The 17,859-nt window shown below is 57.4% G+C and overlaps 2 protein-coding genes across 2 annotated transcripts; one reads left to right on the forward strand and one right to left on the reverse strand.

The window, feature by feature from the left end:
* The first annotated feature begins 7,671 nt into the window (after window positions 1-7,671).
* PTGDR2 (prostaglandin D2 receptor 2) lies at window positions 7,672-9,552 on the forward strand. Its single transcript, XM_075548039.1, has one exon. The coding sequence runs from the start codon at window positions 7,675-7,677 to the stop codon at window positions 8,872-8,874; it is 1,200 nt and encodes a 399-aa protein (XP_075404154.1). The 5' UTR covers window positions 7,672-7,674; the 3' UTR covers window positions 8,875-9,552.
* Window positions 9,553-9,840: 288 nt separating this feature from the next.
* On the reverse strand, window positions 9,841-17,492 carry CCDC86 (coiled-coil domain containing 86). The gene is made up of 4 exons (XM_075545656.1): window positions 16,576-17,492; window positions 12,078-12,207; window positions 10,674-10,748; window positions 9,841-10,561 (listed from the first exon to the last, which is right to left on the reverse strand). Exons 1-4 carry the CDS (start codon window positions 17,412-17,414, stop codon window positions 10,442-10,444), a joined length of 1,164 nt encoding a protein of 387 aa, XP_075401771.1. The 5' UTR covers window positions 17,415-17,492; the 3' UTR covers window positions 9,841-10,441.
* Between the last annotated feature and the right edge of the window lie 367 nt (window positions 17,493-17,859).

Genomic DNA, 17,859 nt, shown 5'->3' on the forward strand with positions numbered 1-17,859 from the left:
AAGAAGAATCACAAGTGGAGCCCGTTGGAGATTCCTGTCTGACGTGGTGGAGGCTGAGACCAGAGGCTGTGGTGTGAAGACCATGAGACAGAGCGAAGGAGCCAGGCCGAGACCAGAGGTCCAGGCAAGGAGACCAGGAGCTAGAACAGGAGCAGTGCCAAGGCTTCGAGACGGTGAGGCAGAGCAGTGGGCTGGCTTCCTGGCCCAAAGAAGCCAGGGGACCGCGTGGCTGAGAGGCTGGAGACTAGAGAGAGACTTGCCTACTGGCTGAGGAGAGGTGTCCAGGCATGTTTACTGATTCTGACTTGCAATAACCTGCTAGCTTCTCTATTAAACAAACAAGCAAACAAAACCCACCAACTCACTGTCGCGGAGTTGATGCTGACTCATAGTGACCCCACAAGACAGGGTAGAACTGCCCCTGTGAGTGTCTGAGGCTGTAACTCTTCCTGGAAGGAGACAGCTCATCTTTCTGCCAAGGAACAGCTGGTGGTTTGGAACTGCTGATGATTTCGAACTGCTGACCTCATAGTTAGCAGTGCCACGTGTAACCACTAACCTCTCTAAGGAGCCTCCTTACTCACACGTGTTACCTGTGAGTCACATGTGGTCAACGCAGAGGATTCCTGCACAAAGCAGAGCATCCTGCGGAAGGGTGGAGCCATGTCTGACCTTTGACTCGGGGCCCTTGGCCTTGTGCAGATGTGGAGGTGGGTTCTCTCGTAGGCAGAGGAGGTTGGATGTGGCCCCCACAGTGCTTTCACAAGAGTCCTCTTCTTTTTCTCCATCCTCGGCTTTCCAAGCACCAGATGCTTCGCTCGAGACGGGTCCCTTCTGAAACCACGTCTGAAGTATACGAGGTGGTTCTCAGGGGGGTGCGGGCTGTGCGTCTTTGAGGTCATTCTTGCAAAGTCCCAAGTATTGACTTTACTGAAGGACTGTATATTGGTTGATTGAGTGCTGCATCACGATGTAAAGGAATCGGTTCTGATTGGGTCTTCTTCACTCATCACCCAGCTTTCCCATGGACACGAGGGGCCTGGAAACACCCCAGCTCAGGCCAGGGGTACTTTTGTCTTGGAAGAGCCCTCTGGGCTTCTGCTTGCTTTAAAAGGGCCTGGGACCCAAGGCACCATATCCTTTGATTTCTTGATTGCTGCTGCCTGGCACACTGATTGTGGATCCCAATACAGAGTCATGGCAGACCAGGTCATTCTTCTCTCTGTTCATCGTTGTTTATTGGTTGTGTTAGTCCAGGTAGACTAGAGAAACCAATCCATGGACACACATATGTATATAAGAAAGAGATTTATATACAAGAGCAATTGAATATTGAGAAAACATCCCAACCTAGTGCAGTCCAAGGCCATAAGTCTGGTATTAGCCCATGTGTCTCTGCCGATGGTCTCAGGCTTTCTCTATGTCTGAGAACACTTTCATACACACAGGAATGGCTTTGATGGGGGTGTGTCTTTGGACCCTTGGCAGATCATGCCCCCAAGGACACAAAGGTGTGTGACGTGGCTCCCACCCTCTTCTAAGGTCTGGATTCAATCCCACCTTCACCCCGCCCACTGGTGGAGCAGAGAACGCCTCCTCAGTGGGGTCCTAGTCACAGGCATGGAGTCTAGAGCTGTCGTACATCACATAGGGAATTATGGCTACAGGTACCATAATCGTTGGCTGTGTCTCTCAAGTCTGCACCTGCGAAAGCTCTGGAACTGGTCTGACCATGCAGTAGGCTTAGGGGCTAGAGGAGGGAGGGATGGAAAAGAGGGGTCTCCAGCACGTACATCTCTCTGTACACTGTCCCAGCACTGTATTCGCCCTTCATTCGGACATCTGGGCGAGGATGTACCAGGGTTCTTGCTCTGACGTGGGGAGGGGTGGGTGTGTGCTGAGTTGGTGACAGTTTTACTGAGTAACCAGGTGCTGAGGGAGACCAGTTGGGGCTATCTACTCCCACAAAGTTACCTTCTTGGAAACTCCCCGGGGCAGCTCCACCCCGTCCTACACCGGGTTTTTGTTGTCTCCTCTTCTGTGTGTGGTCAGCGTGGTGGGGCGGTTGTTGAGCTTGCAGGTCTCTGGCCCCAGGGAGTTGGTGGGAGCCAACAAGAAGTGAAAGGAAGTTTCAAAGGGACAAAGGAAAGGCAAACACAGCGGTGATGCTTCCATCAGCCCTTATCTTAGGGCATTACGCCCTTTTTAAATAAAGGCTGTGTAGACCTTACCTGACAGCCCGCACCGTTCTTTGCACACACACACACACACCTTCAAGGTGGAGGAAAAAGCTGGTTTTCACTGAGCACCTACTGTGTGTTGGGCACTTCCTTCCACCCTGGGAGCAGCGTGTGGGGCAGACATGACTGTTCTGATCTCAGCACAAAGAACCAGGGCTCAGCAATCAGTGACAGGCCACGCCCACAGGGTCCCAGGCCCCATGGACAGCCAGGTCTCCCTTGGGGCCCCTCACAGACAGGCACCCACACTGACCCCAGGGGTCCTCAGGAGAGTAGTTGGGGAGGGGGGCTTTTTCCTCTGAGGAGTCTGGTGTCAGCAGAGGGCAGCCTGGGCACAGTAGTCAGATGGCACAGATGTCCTGTTTGCTGCTTACACCCTGGTCACCCTTCCACATACTTGGGCTCATACGCATCTGCCCCCACCCCAACCCCCACCTCCATCACCAAGGGACTGGCCCCGTCTGTGGGATTTTTGCAAAGCTCCTTCAGGGCGGTGGTTCTCAACCTTCCTGACGCCCCGGCCCTTTCATAGAGTTCCTCATGTGGTGGTGACCCCCCAACCATAACATTATTTTTGTTGCTACTTCATCACTTATTTTGCTACTTCAGGGAAAGTGTGCTGTGGCAGGGCCGGCCACAGTCTCCCTGCCACCTTTCCCTCTGAGGGAGGTTAGCTTTATTTGAAGACAGCATGTGACAGCCAGCGTATGCTCTTCAGGCAATTACCCCGACCCAGCGCACACACATACACACACACATGCGCACACACACAGACACACACACACACACACACACACAGAGAGAGAGAGAGAGAGAGAGAGAGAGCGAGCGAGCAATTTCCTCCCTCAGCCTTACCCTGACTTCAGCATCCAGGGCTGAGAGGACCCGCTGGCTGTGGGCTGAAACCCAGTGCGCCCTGGCGCTCAGGTAAGGAGGCCTGAGGAGGGCAGGCTTGGTGCCTTTCAGGAGTCATGGGGAGAGGACACAGTTTCACGGGGAGGGGGAGGCTCACCCAAGACTGGAGACCAGTCGCTGCCTGGGCGAGGGAAGAGGACAGCAGTTTCTGAGCCACTAGCTGGCTTCCAGGCATGATGGGAGACCAGGAGGTCTTGGCTTTCGCCCCCAGAAGCCACTCGGGTGGGAGAATTACTCCCTAGACTGTGCAACAGACCCAAGTTCAGACCCTGGGGAAGCAGGAGGGCTGGGACTCCGACCCGAAGCTCTGACTCCAGCTCCTTGTCAAAGCGGGGTCAAGCTGTTGGCTCTCCCGAGTCCTGGGGGTTCAGGGCCTGCGTGTTCTCAGCCAGAGACACAGAGCCAGATGGTGCTCAGGGGCCTTGGCAGGACCGGGCTCTCCGAGTGTTCCCTGGGACCTGGGAGTACACCCATGCGCAGGGGCTGGCACGCCTCTGTCCGCTGGGAGTGGCGCTCTGGTTCTGGGTGAGTGGCTGTGCCACTCCAAACCTCAGTCTCCCCCTCTGAGAAATGGGCTCTGCAGACTCCCCCACATAGGATGCGGGGCCGTTCTTGTGGGGCACGGGCTCAACTGCTCCTCTCCAACCTGCCTGTGGGCAGCCAGCTCCAGGGGGCCCAGTGGCCAGGAGCATTCTGATCAGATGTTTCAGAAGCCCACTCAGAGAAGACTGGAAGGGAGAGGCTCTACTCTGCCCTGGAACAGCCTGCAGCCTGGAGCCCGCCCGTCCTTTCCCCTTCTCCCTTCTCTCTTCCTTTCCCCTCTCTCTTCCCCTCCACTCCTCCCTCCTCTTGCGGGAAGAGTCCAGGCTGACTGCTCATGAGCTCCTCCACAGGCTCACTTTGTTTGGGGGCTCTGAGTCACTTACTCTTGGCTATCAGCCTCTCTGTCTGTAAAATGGGGGGGGGGGGGAGGGGAGAGAGTAGTATTAGCATCTTCGCTCCAGAGCCGAGAGAAAGAGAGAGGGCTGCCCACAGTCCCTAGGATGACCAGAACAACCCGAGTTCCCAGTTTGGCCATCTGTCCTCTACCTCCTGCACGGAGTCCTCACCTGATTGCCTCAGCCCTCAGGGGTCTCAAGCCGCTTCAAGCTCACCAGTCTCTTGGGGTAGGTGGGGGGGGGGGGGTTGGGGGGGTGGTCTTGGTGAGCCTGTGGTCAGGCATGTCTGGGGTGGGGAGGTCTTTGCAGTGGCCAGAGGCTGGCTTCTCCAGCACCTGTCCCCGAGTAACTACTCAACAAGCATCTATTTGGAATGAGTGAGTGGCTACACAGAGGCGCACCAGTGGGCTTCCGGGTCCCCTGGCAGCTGGGTGGCAGGAGAGACCTTTTGTCCCTATTCGTTGCCAGGGCCCCTACCTGGGAGTTCTGTGGCCCAGCCCTCGCTCGGTTCTTATCTTATTTCCTCTCAGTGGGGCCAGCTATCAGTGGGGCCAGCTCGGGTGTGCATAGTCAACACGCCGAACCAGCAAGCACCCTGGGAGCCAGAGGCTGCACAGAGGAGCTGCAGAGGCAAGGTCTGGGGGTCAGGGTGGCATTCCAAGAGGCACAGAATCCCCCCTCCTCCCCCAGTCTCCTCCCCACCCTTCCTCATGAGCCTTGCTTATCCTGCAGGGCTCCAGCCATTGGGGACAGAGGCCCTGCATGGCTGCTCTCCTCCCCAGCTCTCCCTGTACAGGCTTCCCCGTCTGCCTCACGGACTGCCAGCGGCACGGGACTAGACTAGGATGTGCTCCGGTGGTGCGTGGTTAAGCGCTAGGCTGCTAACTCAAAGGCTGGCTGTTCACAATCAGACTGCTGCCCTATTCCCGGGAAAAGCACAGCCAACAAAACCTGATGGGGGAAGTTCTACTCTGCCTCCGGGGTGGGGGATGGAGTGGGGGGCCACCATGGGTCTGAATGGACTCGCCAGCACTGAACAACAGATAGCATCTAGGTTGGTGGTTCGAACGCACCCAGTGGCCCCGAGGAAGAAAAAGAGAAGCCTGCTGATCTTCCAAGAAGACCCGCAGGAGCACAGCCCCGCGCTGTGGCACCGGCTGCTGTCAAGGCGGTTCCAGCTCATAGCGACTATTCGCAGCAGAGCGGAAAAGCTGCCCGCTCCTGCGCCATCCTCACCACTGGTCCTGTGTCTGAGCCCACTGTGGCGGCCACCGTGTCCATCCAGCTCATCAAGGGTCTTCCTCTTTTTCACTGCCCCTCGCTTTCCCTGGGACTGGTCTCTCCTCACAACAGGTTCGGAGTGCCTGAGACGCAGTCTCGCCAGCCTTGTTTCTAAGGAGCATTCTGGTCGTACTTGTTGCAAGACAGATTTGTTTGTCTGGTCTTTTGGTAGTGTCTGGTGCTGGGCTGCCGACAAAGAAGCCAACCCATTGCCCATTAAACATACGTGGGCAAGTGGGTTTGGTTTTATTGTTTAACATGTGCCACTCTGTTCTAAATGCTTTCCACGTGGGTAAGGGAAAAAAATGGATTGTTACGAAGGTTCCAGTTTTTATCTGCAGAGAGGTTTGCTCTGTGATATACATGCCTCGGTCCCTGGTCAGAGCTAATCTCAAATTCTTAACTAGACTTAGCTGCACATCCTCCTGGCACTGAAGCGTTGGAACAAGTCAATGGGGGATGTGGCCCCGTGGAAAACAGTTCGTAGGTGGACCCAGTGTTTCACGGAAGGTCGGGAAGAACTGAAAGATGAGCCGAGCGATGAAAGACCACCAACCGAGATGAACAAAGACACGATGGCTCACATCACGTACAGAAACTGGTGGGAGTCTGTGGAATTAGCCCTGTTACAACAGCTGCTGGAAATTGGACTCTCACGTGGTTTGGCATTCCAGACTTTGAGCGACTACCTTGCCGCCTTTGGCAGGCTCTCAGCTTGGTGTGTGCCAGAAACAATACAATCCAAAGAGCAAGGTTCAAGCAGAACAGTGGCTTCCACAGGGATCTGCAAGGCCAGTGAAGTTCAAGGCAGTGAAGTCAGTTCAGAAAGTGATGTTTGTTTTATTTTTTGCATTCCAAGGGAATTATCTTGCTAGGTTTTCTTGAAGGACACAGTATGATAGCAGGGGTTTATTACAGTGTTTAAGGAGATGGGAAAAAGTGCACCGGGAAGACAAAGTTGTGCTGTGGAATATTCTTTCCCCCCACTGCAACAATGTACCTAGTCATTCTTTGTGAATAGCAAAGGCTGCCTTCTGGGAATCGGCAAACCTTACCTCACTCGCCCTCCAGCTCTGGTCTCCCCCTTCAAGTCAAAAGCCAAGCTCGCTGCCATGGGGGGCTATGCTGAATCATAGCAGCGACCCTTCCCCCAACTCAAAGAATGTTGCCAAGGAGCATGCTGGGAGTGCTCCAAGGAAGCCCCAAGCTGCGGAGCTGGAACGGGGTGAACGGAGGAATGTGGACTTTTGGGAGGTGCTAGAGCAGTGGGAGGTGCTAGAGCACCCTGAGGAGGGGGGGTGTCAAATGACCCTTTCACAGGGGTCGCCCAATTCATCACAGCAGCAAAATGGCAGTGATGAAGTAGCAACGAAAATGAGTTTATGGTTGGGGGGATCACCACCACATGAGGAACTGTATGAAAGGGAGGTGGCATTAGGAAGGTTGCGAACCACTGGGCTAGAGAGAGATGGAAACACCACTGCCAGCAGTGGTTAGACCCAGACTGGTGACTCTAAAAGTGGGCGCTGGCTCGATCCAGAGGAGCTGCAAAAGCAGACACATCAAAGCCCTGTCCTGGGAGCTCTGGCGGTGGAGTGAGCGCTCCTTTTGGGCTGCTCAGCTGGAGGTCGGTATTCAGAACCTCCTGCCCATGGGAAGGGAGAAAGATGAGGCTGTCCGCTTCCATAAATATTTACCGTTTGGGAAAGCCACAGGGCCACTGTGGCAGCTCAGTAGGGTCACTATGAGTCAGAAGGGGCGGCAGTGAGATCGCCCACTCAGCACCATAGTAGGGGCTAAAGTGACAAAACTTCTTAAATGCCGAGGGGTGGAGGGGGCAGCCACGCTGAGTACTTTTTTTTTTTCTTCTTCCTGACAAGGGAGTGGTAGGCCCAATAAGTCCGGGAACTATTGACCTATGGAGGGCATGTGGAGAAACAATAGCTTCACATTTTAATATTTTCGTTTCATGAAGGGTTTTATGACTATTGCTTTAGATACACACAGAGCTACATAAACACTGTACTCTTACCCTTGTATATATTAACTCATTGAATTCTCTCAAGAGCCTATCGAGCTGGGTACTGCTATGATTTAACACACGCTACAGACAGAGGAGGATCAAGGAGGTTAAATGTTGTTGAGAGGTCACTGTCCCCACCAAACTGCTCTAGTGCGGCACTGCTCACAGCCCCCCTGCAGCCTCCTCTGTCCCCACTCGGGGCGCCCAGCTCCCCTTCCCTGGGTTCCCCAGCACGGCCTGCCTCAGTGCCTCTTTCTCCCTGCAGATGACCCCTGCCATGGCGACCAACAGCACGCAGCTGCTCTGCCCGGTCCTGGAGCACATGAGTCGGCTTGAGAAACACAGTAACTCCAGCACCCTCTACATCGACTACGCATCGGTGCTGCTGCACGGCCTGGCCAGCCTGCTGGGCTTGGCCTTGAACTCGCTCATCCTCTTCGTGGTAGGCTGCCGCATGCGCCAGACCGTGGTCACCACGTGGGTGCTGCACTTGGCGATGTCTGATCTGCTGGCCACCGCCTCCCTGCCCTTCTTCACCTACTTCCTGGCCGTGGGTCACTCCTGGGAGCTGGGCACCACCTTCTGCAAGCTCCACTCCTCCATCTTCTTCCTCAACATGTTCGCCAGCGGCTTCCTGCTCAGCGCCATCAGCCTGGACCGCTGCCTGCAGGTGGTGCGGCCCGTGTGGGCGCAGAACCACCGCTCGGTGGCCGCGGCCCACAAGGTCTGCCTGGGGCTCTGGGTCCTGGCCCTGATCAACACCGTGCCCTACTTTGTGTTCCGGGACACCATCCGGCGGCGGGACGGGCGCATCATGTGCTACTACAACATGCTGCTGCTGAACCCGGGGCCCGACCACGAGGCCACCTGCTACTCGCGCCAGACGGGCCTGGCCGTCAGCAAGTTCCTGCTGGCCTTCCTGCTGCCCCTGGCCATCATCGCCTCGAGCCACGTGGCCGTGAGCCTTCAGCTGCACCACCGCGGCCGCCGCCGGCCCAGCCGCTTCGTGCGCCTGGTGGCCGCCGTGGTGGTGGCCTTCATGCTCTGCTGGGGGCCCTACCACGTCTTCAGCATGCTGGAGGCGCGCGCGCATTCCGACGCGACGCTGCGGCCGCTCGTGTGGCGCGCGCTGCCCTTCGTCACCAGCCTGGCCTTCGTCAACAGCGTGGTCAACCCGGTGCTCTACGTGCTCACCTGCCCAGACGTGCTGCGCAAGCTGCGGCGCTCGCTGCGCAACGTGCTCGAGAGCGTGCTCGTGGATGACAGCGAGCTGGGTGGCCCGGGCAGCAGCCGGCGCCGCCGCGCCTCCTCCTCCACCAACCGTCAGACCAGTGACCCGGGGCTGTCCCCAGCCTGGCGCACGGGCCTGCTCCACTGCCTGCGGGGTCAGCCAGGCGCGCCTCCAGCCCAGGGCCGGGCGCACTCCCACGACGAGAGGGGCCCGCTGAACTCCGGGCCTAGCCTGGCTTCTGGCTAGGGCTGAGCGGGATGGCCACCCGCCAGCCTGCAGTGCAGCGAGGTGGCCGGAGTTCTAACAGCTTCTGGAACATTGACAAGAACACATCACCCTTGAAGCTTGAGCTTGCCCAAGGGCTTGGGAGGGAGCCGGTACCCGTGGTTCTATGGCAAGTTCGCTCCTCAGGATGCCCTCCTCTCACCTGCAGACAGTGGCTTCTCAAGGGCCTGGGCCCAATGTCCCGGTGGGGTGGCTGAGAGGCAATTTTTATAGAAAACCATTAATGTATTTTGGGGGTGAAAACCGGGCGGAATAGTTCCATTCCTATCTTCATTTCACCTTGTTTACTGAGCCAGAGGCTCTTCCCGACACTGGGAGACCCAGTAATTTACCACCCCTACCCCCACCCCGTTTGATGATGAACAGTGTGGTGTCATCGTCTGGTTTTGCACTGCCGAGAAGTTTACAGAGCGGAGTCAACAGGGAACTCTTGTCACACTTTGGGAAGCACCCCTGTGCAGGCCTGGCATTCTGGGGGGATGCCGCTAAGCAACACTGGGAACCCCCAAAGTTTTGCAACACCACACAGAGCCCAGCCAGAAAGGGCAGCTCCCATGCCAGAGGGCACCTGGGACCTCCTCTGGCATAGCTCCCCCATCAGGCTGTGTGCTCCTACCCCCCTGGGGCTAGGGGCTGAGACTGCCCGATTTCAGCTCTGCACCCCAGGGACCAGCAGCAGTGCTGGCTGGCCAGGAATCGCTTGATGGGGATGACAGGACGGGCGAGCTGGGACCAGAGACCCTGGTTTGTCTCGGACTGTGGCTGGGTGGCCCTCCTATCCCCTGGCCAGCTCATTGATTCCTTCCAGTGCCTGGCAGCGCCTGGGGGCCAGCAAGCATCCAGCCCCTCCCACAGTGAGACCAGCAGCCCCTGGGCCCTCACCCTGGGCAGGCCCCTCCCACCCAATGCTTATCCTTGTGCGGCGCACTTCCACCCTGACAGACCGGTCACTTTACTTGTTTATTAGCTTTCCCTCCATGAGGAGGGCTCCAGGCTGTACCTGCTCCGGCTCCCACTCAATAAACCAGCTTGCTGTGGATGGACGCGCCTGAGTGTCAGCCCTGAGGGGCGCCTATGCCCACCGCGCAGGTGCCCTGCACGCTCCTTCTGTAACTGCTCAGTGTTCAGAGTGGGGAGGTGGTGGTGAGCTTCCTGGGTGATAGGGCTGGTGGGACGGGGTGCCGAGGTCCCCAGAGCAGCCTTTGGGAAGCTGGCTGGACCCAGGGCCTTGAGATGGGCACACACGTGTAGGGGGGAGCCACCATCAGCAGCTGAGGGACAGAAGCACAGACTGCTCTTGGGGTGAAGGCACTTGGAGAAGGGCCAGGATGGTGGTGGTGGGGTCATGGGGGGCGGGTCTGATCCTTCCCTCCACCAGGCCCCCTCTGGGCCGCTCTCCCCAAAGATGTGCCCACCAGTTGGAAGGGCACAGGTGCCCATGGGTGGGTTCGGCTGTTCTGGAACCACAGGGTGCCATGCCGGTGGCCTCAGGGTGGCTGCCCATGGCGGATCTCAGGCCATCCCGAGGTCAGCTCTGGGCTGCTGGCCGCTGGGGCGGCTGCTTCTGCAGCAGGGCCAGCGTGTCCCGCTTCGCAATGGCTCGGAGTTGCTTCTTCTTTGCCCGCTTGAGTTTGGCCGGGTTTCGGATCTGGAGGGCAGGGGAGTGAGGAGAGGGTCTTAGTGTGGGGAAGGGGAGAGCCCCGCAAAGCAGAGTCTGGGGGTGCAGCATAAGGTGGAGGCGGCGGGGGGACGACACTCACCACTTGGACCACCTCTGCCTTCCGCTCGTTCTCCAGGCGCCGCCTCAGGTTCTCTGCGCGGCGCTGCTTCTTCTCCTGAGCAGGACAGAGAAAGGAGAGCTGAGCTGGGAGCCCGGGGTCCTCGGGTCCCAGGCGAGCGAGGACAGGGAGTCCCCAGACAGAGAGGGGGCAGCCCAAGACCTCTGGGGAGGGCTAGTGCTCTGGATCACCAGGTGGAATTGCTGGTGCCCACTTGGGGCGTGGGCCCCACCTAGAAGGTGGACAGGCAGCTGAGGACAGGAGTAGGTGAGCTACAAAATGGGGGGTAGGGACCCACTGCCCCAAGACTGGGGTCCCTAGCACACTTCTCTTCATCAACTCTCCGCCCCCCTCCACCCTGCCTCCCAGTTGTCTTCTTGGGAGTCTCCTCTCCTGAAGACTGCTCCTTGGAATGCAAGCCCTGGGGGGAGGGGTTCTGGAGCAAGCTGACCCTGGGGGGAGGGGCTCTGCAGCAACCCTGCCTCTGCTACCTCCTGGGCCAAACACTGGACTCTCTCTGAACATGCCTTCCCCCAGTCCTGGACTCGGCAGGACTGCTCTGGGGAATAAATGAGTTATTCAGAAGGAGTTTGAAAATGTCCCTGGGGAAAGTCTCTTATATTTGAACTTTATTATCCCACAAACGTTTTCAAGGACCCTGGTCTGTGCACAGGGCCTTGAACAGTAGCTGGCTCACTGGGTACTCTCAGAGAAGGGGTCTAGATGGAGTGGGAGGCCAGTGCTGGCTGGCTTTGTGGGCTGCTAGCTCCTGGCTGGAGGGGGTGGGGGCAGGCCTCTCTTGGCCTTGGTAGTGCAGGGCAGCAGGGCGGCCTGGCCCTCGGGGGAAGGAGAAGTGAGAGCTGGTGTGGGCACAGCCCTCTGCGAGCGACAGTGAGAAAGTTCTATCTTGCTCAAGAGTGAGCAAGGCCACATAGGAAGTGAGATAAAGCCTCAAAACAAGGACACCCCTGTCCAGAGGTCCCTGGCCACCAGTCAGGCAGGAGACCTGGTGACTTGTGGCAAGGAACCAAGTGACAGTGGTGAGGCTGAGGCTCTGGGTCACCTCCCATCACCACAGCTGCTGCCTCTAGCCCTGGCTCAGGAGAGCAAGGCTATGGATGCCTACAGGGGAGGGGGGATTTGCCTGGGCACTCCACTCTGGTGCCAAGGCAGAAGGATGGAAGCCCCTGGGGATCTCATCCAGCACTGCACCTTCTCCCCCCCCCCCCCCCAGCCTCCTCCAGATCCCTGCTCCCCGAGCTTCCCTCCCCCAGGCTCTGCCTGGCACCCTGTGGGCCCTCCTCTGTGAGACCGTCTCTTGCCACATCTCTGGGCGCCCCTCCCTCCCGGGCCTTCACAGCTGACTGCCTCGTGGAGACCCCTCACCTGCCGCCGCTTCTCCTTCTCCTCCTCCAGGTGCCGGGCAAAGTCCTTGGTCAGCTTCCTCTCCTGCCTCTCCTTCATCTTCCGCTGCCAGGACGTGCGCAGGGGCTTGTCCTGCACCATCTGGGAGAACCTGGGGGGCGGGGGGGGGGCAGAGGGGGGTGATTAGGGTCCGAGGGTCCACCTGATCCTCTTAGCTCCAGACCTAGTCAGAACCCCCTCCCCGACATACTGGGCAGTCAGCCCTGACCCTAAGGGGGCCACCGTCTCTGGGCTGGAAAGGGAGACCCTGCTGGCCAGGGTTCCCAGCTGCTTCTGTGCCTGAGGTGGGTGCTCCCGTCCTTGTCATTGTAGAGGGGCAAACCACAGCTAGGATCCTGGCCCAAGGACACCTCCTTCCAGACAGTGGTCTGAACCCAAACCGACACCCATACCCACAGCCTCTCGTGCACTGCTCTGCCCCTTCTCTGAATGCCACCGGCCCCGTGTGTGCATGCCTCAGGAGATGGGGCACTCGCTCCCTGCAGAGGCAGCAGAGATGGCTGGATGCTCCGCGAGAACTGAGATATGAGGAAGGTAGGAGCATGGGGATTCTGGTTTCCTTAAGTGTGACAGAAGCACGCAGTCACAGAAGAATCGGGTTACTTCTCGAAGATGCAGAATGCCCCAAAGGCCTCCTTCGGATCTGCACTTACTTTCCCAGTAAAAGGACATGCCTTCCGTGAGCCACCCTCATACTCCGGGCAAGACAGGGAAGGCAAACCCGGGGACCCAGAGGACGTCACGGTGGGGGAGTTACTTTGACTTGGGTCCACGAACAGACATCAAAGCAAAAGTCAAGAAAGCAAACAAACAACATATTATCATACTGGGCCAATCTGCCTCACAAGATCTCTTTAAAGTGTTGCAGAGCAAACACGTCACTCAGAGGACCAACCCCAGTGGGACTCCGGCCAGGAGGTCTGGGAACCCCCCCACCCCCCCACCAGGTGCCAGCTGGGCGATGAATAAGGGAGATGCAAGTGAAGGTGTTGGAGAACACTGCAGTCACTCAATGGCCAGAGGGACAAACAACGCTCTCTGGGAAGGAGCACGGCCAGAAAGTTCCCGAGAGGCGAGGCTTTGTCTCCTGTACTCTGGACATATTAGCAGGAGAGCCCAGTCCCTGGGAAGGGGCAGCGGTAGAGGCAGACCCGGGACAGGGCAGACTGGCGGCAATGGTGGCCACACACACACTGTGAGGGCGGGGCCAGGGTTCCTTCGGTGGCACACTGGCTTACTGGGAGTAGGAACCACCTTGAAGGCAGCTAAGACAACTACCCAAGTCATTGTCCCAGCCTGTCTGCTGGGCTGGCCCCAGGCTCCACCCCTGGGAAGGGTCCACATTCTTCTTCCGGGTCACCTTCTTCCTTCCATGCTCTGGGCCTGGGAGGCCGGCTGGAGGGAGCACCCATGGCCCCCATCCTTGGCCCCAGCTCAGCAGGGCCCCTGCTGGCTCCTCCCATCCCCACGGCTTGGTCGGTCCCCAGAACAACCCCAAAGGACCAATCACAGAGGACTCGGTCCCATGGCTTTCCTCCCTGCCCTCAGGGCCACACTTCCCTAACCAGACACGGGGACCAGAGGGAAGAGGTGGTCAGGCCTGGAGATGCCAGACCTGCCTGGGATGACGGCTCTGCTCTCCATCTGCCCTGGTCACTGAGCACTGGAGACCCTATGGTCGGCATGACCGAGGAATCGAATTTCTTCTTATATTTCGTCTTAACCCATTTACATGGACACAGCCTCATGCCACTGGTGACCCTGGTATGGGGCAGTAGAGTTCAAGATTTCCTTGGAGACTGGAAGGGCGACCGGCCTGGGTTCCCAGTCCTGAAGCCAGCACGGATTACCTGTGTGACCTTGGGCAAGGATGTCTGAGTTCCACAGAGAGAATCCTTCCCATGACACGGGGGTGGGGTGGAGCACTCAGTACAGAGCAGGTGTCCAAGAGGAGGGCAGTGTGGTTCAACACAGCTCCCGCCCCTCTGTCAGCAGAGGCTTGGGTACTGCTAGCATGCCCAACAGGGCTCAACAGAGCTTCCAGGTGAAGAAAGGTCTGGCCATCTAACACCAAAAACCAGCCGATGAAAGCCCCATGGGTCGCAATGCTCTGTTCCCACTGTGCCTGGGGAGGCGCGAGTTGGGGGCCCAGTGTGATGGCGGTTCTAACAACCACAGGCGTTCAGTGAACGCTGCTCCCTCAGAAGAGGTGGCACACCAAGGGGCAGGCGCAGGAAGAGGTGGCATTTGCCCTGGGCAGAAGGGGGAGGCTGCAGCCAGGTGCTCCCCAGCCTTGGCTACCCTCCTCTGTCCCCTGAGCTGTGACACTTCCTGGAGGAGCTGCCGCCTCCAGAACCAAACCAAACTCACTGCCACATCGAGTTGATGGCGACACACAGTGACCCTAGAGGACAGGGGACGGCTCTCCCGCTGAGATTCCCAGACTGTAACCGTGTACGGCAGTGGAAAGTCTTATCTTATTTCCATGGAGCCACTGGTGGTTTCAAACTGCTGACCTTGTGGCTCACAGGCCTCCACCGACCCAAGATGATGGACTAAGGTTTAAGCCCAGAGAACCTTTTGGGGCAGTTCTGCACTGTCTGGTGGTCTCCATTAGCTAACATGAGCTCCTTGACAGTCTAAACTCTTGTCTCTTCATTGCTTCATTCAATGGGCATTTATTGAGCATTTACTAAGCTCTTGGTCCAGAAAGACCCAGAAGACTTTGGGCCTGTCCTTACAGAGGCTCCAAAACAATTCCAGGAGGGTCTACAGGAGTCTCACACATAAGCTTTGGAATATGCTGTGTTGCTCACATTCTGGTCTGCTACTCACTGAGCTTCCCAACTTACTCACTGCCATTGGGTTGATGCTGACTCAGAGCAGCCCTATAAGGCAGGGCAGAACTGCACCAGTGGGTGTCTGAGACCCCCACTGAGACCGCAACTGTTTATGGGAGTAGAACGTCTCATCTTTCTCCCTCAGAGTGACTGGTGGTTTTGAACTGCTGACCTTGTGGATCCAAGTCCAATGTGTAATCACTATACCATCAGGGCTCCTAAAAATTCACAATGCCCTGGAAACTCTTTATTGGGTTACTATGAATTTATATCGATTGGATGAAAGTGAGTGTGGGGAGCCTCATTCAAGAGCCCTGGTCGTGTGGCAGGTTATATACATTGGGCTGTTAACTGGAAGGTCAGCAGTTTGAATCCACCAGTGGCTCAAAGGAAGAAAAATGAGGTTGCCTGCTCCCATAGAGATTTATTACCTTGAAACCCTTAGGCTAAGTTCTACTCTGTACTATGAATTGAGGTGGACTCAATGGCAGTGGGTTTTTGGGGTCTGAGGCTCATTTCTTCATAGGCAGTGGGAATAACAATAAGAACACCTGCTTCTCAGGAATGATGTGCAGATTCACCGAGATGATGTCTACTGTTCCTGCTACTGAAAAGGCCCTTCTTCTGGCCAAACCCTAGTGAAGTGCTAATTACAGTGGGAGAATTCTCACTTCCTCTGTGGGAGATTGGGGAGCCCTGGTGGCGCCTTGGGTTACACATTGGGCTATTAACCATTAGGTTAGCGGTTCAAAACTACCACTTGCTTCTCGGAAGAAAAATCAGGTTTTACTACTCCTGCAGGGCATTAGTCTTGGAAACCCTTAGCGGCAGGTTTATCCTGCCCGATGGGGTTGCTATGATCAGAATCAACCAGGCAGTAGTGATGTGCGAAAATTGGGCTTGGTTCCTGGCCCATGCACCTCACAGGCATCTGCAACTGACCTATTGCAATGATGCTGAACAGGTTTCCGTGGAGCTTCCAGACTAAGATGGACTAAGAAAGGCCTGGCAAACTACTCCCCCAAATCAGCCAAGGAAAGCCTTATGGATCTTCACGGTTCATTCGAAACTAATCATGGGGTGGGGGTGGGGGTGACACAGGACTCAGGCCCTTATACCCCATTGTGCAGAGTTGCTATGAGTTGAGTGCTAAGAACCCCCACCTAAACCCTAACCCATCCCTGCAGCTACCGAGTCAATTCCAACTCAAAGAGCCTTCACAGAGGGTTTCTGAGACTCTTTATGGGGCAGGCAGCCGTATTTTTCTCCTTCAGAACGGCTGGGGGGCTTGAACCGTGGACCTTGTTAGAGTCCAACACTTAACCCACAGTGCCACCAGACTGCCAAGTGTTTAAACACCTGTAAAAACACTAGTGGACAAAGGCCTTATGAAGTCAGGCCTGGCTTCTGTCTCTGGCACCAGGAAGGGTTATCTACTGAGTGACTGCAGAAATGAGGTGCTACAGGAAAAGGCCAGAGGACCCTCTAGGAGGAAGTATGAAAAAAGTCACCTGACTCTTCACAGTCATTTGATTATAAGGGCCACATTGTGTGCTCCTCCCACTGCAGTGCCAGCCCCCCCCCCCAGGCCCCAGCCCCGCCCACTGTTACCACTTCACCTCTTCTTGGTGCGATCCTTCCACACCCGGCCCGACTTGGGCTTCCCCTTCGGAATCATCGGGACCTCCTCCGCCTCCTTCTTCTGCCTTTTGGACGCTGGGGCCTGGGTTACAGGACCTCTTCGTTTCTTTGCTCCGACGCTCCCTGGCACGGTCTCCCCCGCTGGGGCTGGCTTGCCAGGCTCGTGCTGACACAGGGGGGACCCGGGCAACTGGGGTGTCAGCTCCTGCAGTGGCTGCGAGGGCTCCGGGCCTGTCGCTTGCTGGCCAGGAGGCGGCTCTGGTGACCCTGGGCCGGGTTGCAAGTGATGTCGGGGAGACTCCGGGATCACCTCCTCCTTCCTCTGGGCCAACTCCGAGTCGGGTCCAGCCTGGTTCGCGAAGGACTTGGGTGCGGTTGCATCAGGCTCTGGCTGACGTCGTGGGGACCCCGGACCCGGCTTCCCCATACTCTTGGTTAACTCCGGTGACTCCTCACTTGGCTTTGGTTGATGGAGGGGAGATTTAGGGCTCGATTCTGACTGTCTACGGGGTGACTCCAAGCTTGGATCTTGCTGACGCTCGGGGGACTCGGGGCCAGGCTCTGGCTGCTTTTGGGGAGACCCCAGTCCCACATTCTGACGGAAACTGGGTGATCCTGGGATTGCCCCTGCCTCTGCCTCACGTAGCGGGGATCCCTGGCTCGGTTCCCTGGAAGGACTCCGTGGGGACCCGGGCTCCTTCGTTTCCTCTTCGAAATCTACAAGGGCCCGTCGCGCCCGCAAAACGGAGGTGGGGCTCTGGGGGGATTCAGGTTTTCTACCTTCCAACCGCCGGCTGCGCCTAATCGGCGTATCCATGGCCCAGACGGAAAGTTTCTAAATCTGAGCCCACGTGTAGCGCCAGCAGTCCCTGGGACTACCGGCGCCTTGCTATGACGTCACGCGTCGTACGTCAGTGCCCGGCGAGAGGAAGCGTGGCCCGGGCGGCCGCGTGGGTGAGGGGGGAGAGACGCGTTCCTCGGCCCGGGGCGGGGCTGGGCTGAGTGGGCGGGGCGTTCGGTTTGTCCGGCGCATGCGTAACACTCTGGCTTGCCTGCGCTTGCGTGTGATGAGCCAGGCGTCCCAGGAATTAGCTAGATGTAGCTTTTCCCGCCGGCAGAGCCATGCATTAGACTCCCGGGGGGAGAGCGTGCAAGGGAAGAAAAACCAACCAACCCAGACTCTCTGCCAATAGAATCGATTCCCACTCGCGTGTCTATAAGACAGTATAGAAGTGCCCACGTTTGTTTGCAAGCCTGTAAAC

Source organism: Tenrec ecaudatus, chromosome 4, assembly GCF_050624435.1.
Source record: "Tenrec ecaudatus isolate mTenEca1 chromosome 4, mTenEca1.hap1, whole genome shotgun sequence".
In the NCBI taxonomy this organism is placed as follows: domain Eukaryota; kingdom Metazoa; phylum Chordata; class Mammalia; order Afrosoricida; family Tenrecidae; genus Tenrec; species Tenrec ecaudatus.